Below are 3058 nucleotides of genomic sequence, written 5' to 3' on the forward strand. Positions count from 1 at the left end.
ATCACACAGTGAAGTTTTTCTTTTGAGAGCAATCACGGTGAAGTTAATCTCACCAGCTGAGCTCTCCCAACAGATTATGTGCAGATTATGTGCAAGCAAAGCAATCACGATGTACATTTTCCAAAACGCCCTTCACAATGTCCAAATTCTAGTCATAACTGCTCCTTTCCCCAAATCCCACAATCCCGTGCTAAAACAAATCGAGACCACCGAGCTAGGGTTTCTCACCACCGGCGGTGCCATGGACGGCAACGCGGCGGACCACCGCCACCAGTCCCCTCCTTCTCTCGGTCCGCCGCCGCATGCCCCCTGGGAGATGGCCTCTCTGCCGATCCCCGACGAGCTCCTGCGTGAAATCTTCCTCCACCTGCCCACCCCAGCCGATCTCGTCCGAGCCTCCGCCGCCTGCGTCTCCTTCCGCCGGGTCGTTGCGGATCGCTCCTTCCTCCGGCGGTACCGCAAGCTCCACGCCCCGCCCCTCCTTGGCTTCCTCAGTCCATATAGCGGATTCCACCCCGCCGTGCCGCCTCACCCCTCTGCGTCGGCAGCCAGCGCCGTTGCCCTCGCTGCCGACTTCTCCTTCACTTTTGTCCCCGCCCCAGACACTTCTCAAGGTTGGGTCGTCCGGGACATCCGCGACGGCCGCTTCCTGCTAGCCACCTCCCGAGGGGGTTTTTTGTGTGGAGAAATGGTGGTCTGCGACCCCTTGCACCGGCGATACATCCTGGTTCCACCAATCCCCGACGACCTAGCTGCTATGGTTGCGAACCCGGGTCTCTCCGAAACTTTCCTGGTTCCCCGGGGAGGTGGCCATGATGACGAGGCAGCAGCTGAGGAAGAGACATCATTCAGAGTCATGGGTATGGTGTACTGCGAAGCTAACATCATCTCCTTTGTATTTTCTTCCAGCACCAGACAATGGCGAGCCGCTGCATCCCGTAGTTGGATCGATTTGTTAGCTGGCTTGTTATGGTCGCTAGAGGAGAGACTCTTCTGCTGGCGCCGGCGCCAATACGTGTATGGCTGCTTTTACTGGATTCCAGACTGGGAGTATGAAATGAAAATGTTGGTGCTCGACACCCGGAGGATGGAGTTCTCCTTTGCCGACCCCCCATCCGAAGCCAAACATGCATCCAGTAATGATATAACTATGATCGAAGCAGGAGAAGGCAAGCCTGGGATGCTTATCCGTGGATATGAGACATCTGGTTGCATTTATACTATTTGGAGAAACAATGGTGGGAGTTCCAGCCAGTGGCGGAAGGAGAAGAAAATCTCACCCTCATTGGGCTGTGAGTACATGGGCAACGGTTCAATGGGGAAGTACTTGGTCCTGAATCACTTGGGAAACTCATCACTCGAGACAGGCTTATACATGTTGGACATCAAAACATTACAACTTGAGAGGGTGTGTGCTTCGATAGTGCATGGCTTTGCATATAGCAACTACCCACCATCGTTGTCATCACCGACAATATCAAGTGGTAACTCTCTGTCTCTGTTGCTTTTAGTTATTTTTCACCCTTCATTGTTGTCACACAGCTTGTCTGATGCTTGATTGTTGACTATCGTAATCGCTAATTCTTGTTTACACGTTCTCTGTTGCTTTTAGTTATTTTTTACCCTCCATTGTTGTCACACAGCTTGTCTGATGCTTGATTGTTGGGTATGGTAATTGCTAATTCTTGTTTATACGTTCATAGATGTTACTTCTGTGCTTGTGGCCAAGCTAATGAGGCTCAGGAACATGGATAATGGATTGTGATTTATTTTTTAATCTGTTTTGGATGCCACCGTAAGGTAACAAGACAAGAGGAATGATCTTGAACACTATGAGCACCATTTTGGAGGCATCGTGAATTCATAAAAGCCACTAGATCACAATCTAACCAAGAAGGTATACAAGTCTAAAATTCTTTTCACCTTTGATTATTTGACCCTAGAAACATTCATTCCAGGCAGTGGGAGTCGCTTTTTCCTCTTTTGATAGGTATAGCGAGGAAGAAAATTACCTTTTCTTCATCTTTACATCTATAAAACAGGGACGTTCCTAAGATTTTGGGGGCCCATGGCGAAATTTGAACACAGGGCCCCTTATTTACAAACATCAAAATATAATATACATGTATGTTAAATGTTATCAATAAATACTTAAAGTGCATCGAAAGCTTTCGTATAGTTTTTTACATATTAACTTCCAAAATTTTCTTCTAACACTATTTATAGTGCTCTTATTTGCCCTTCTCCAATCTTATGTCCTTTGCTTTGCTATCAAGATAATTCCGGTTTCTAGGATCATACATATCTAGAGTAAAATTGGTTCCATGTCAAGACTAGCAAATTCTGTAGTAGTTGAATCACATATGTTCTCATAATGACTCGTATTGTTATCATTTGTTAATTGCCCTTTTCCTTTGTTTTAATATTAGTTGTTCCTCCACAAAAACTATGATCAACTCATCTAGAATTCTTTATCTGCTCGTATTAATCTTAAAAATCATCAATAGATCCTCTTCATAATTCTATTAACTCATCTGCTTGTTTCCTCTCATTTTTCCTTTCCTTGCTGCCTGATATATACACATCTTAATGATGTGCGATGCTAAAATCTAAATAAAAAAATCAGTATGGGAATACCAATGCAATGTTACAAAAGTATAGATCAATTCAGTTAAAATCTTACCGATCATCAGTTTGTCAGGCCAAACTAGATCATGATAATCCTGATAGCATATCTTCCTAAACTGAATACATTGGGGTTGAGTTGTGTAGTCTAGATCCGTGAGCACGTAGTTGTTGCACAGCGTATCTTGGACCTGTTCCTTTTGGATCAACTTTGTTGGCCAAGCATACCAGGCGGAGGCCAGTGATGGCAAATCTTGGCGCCGCCGCCGGAGGTCCTCAAGATCAATTCAAGCGCATCAGGAGAGGATCTTGACGTGGCGATAATGTGCATATTGCCTGCGTTGACCTTATCTAGTGAACCATTGGTATGCCTGCTGTGCGCTACTCAGGGCCCTGTGACCCTTCTCCTACTTTGCAATGTTGACAGCAGACC

At 45.9% G+C, this 3058-nt stretch overlaps 1 protein-coding gene across 1 annotated transcript in view; it reads left to right on the top strand.

Annotated features, from left to right (window-relative positions):
* Positions 1-671: 671 nt before the first annotated feature.
* LOC119326685 overlaps positions 672-3058 on the top strand; it is a 6515-nt gene continuing 4128 nt past the window's right edge. The window contains exon 1 of the mRNA XM_037600309.1: positions 672-1484. Within this exon, the coding sequence (XP_037456206.1) occupies positions 689-1484 (796 nt within the window). The 5' untranslated portion in view covers positions 672-688. The remainder of the gene's footprint in view (positions 1485-3058) is intronic.

The sequence above is a fragment of the Triticum dicoccoides genome, chromosome 6B, assembly GCF_002162155.2.
Source record: "Triticum dicoccoides isolate Atlit2015 ecotype Zavitan chromosome 6B, WEW_v2.0, whole genome shotgun sequence".
NCBI lineage: Eukaryota > Viridiplantae > Streptophyta > Magnoliopsida > Poales > Poaceae > Triticum > Triticum dicoccoides.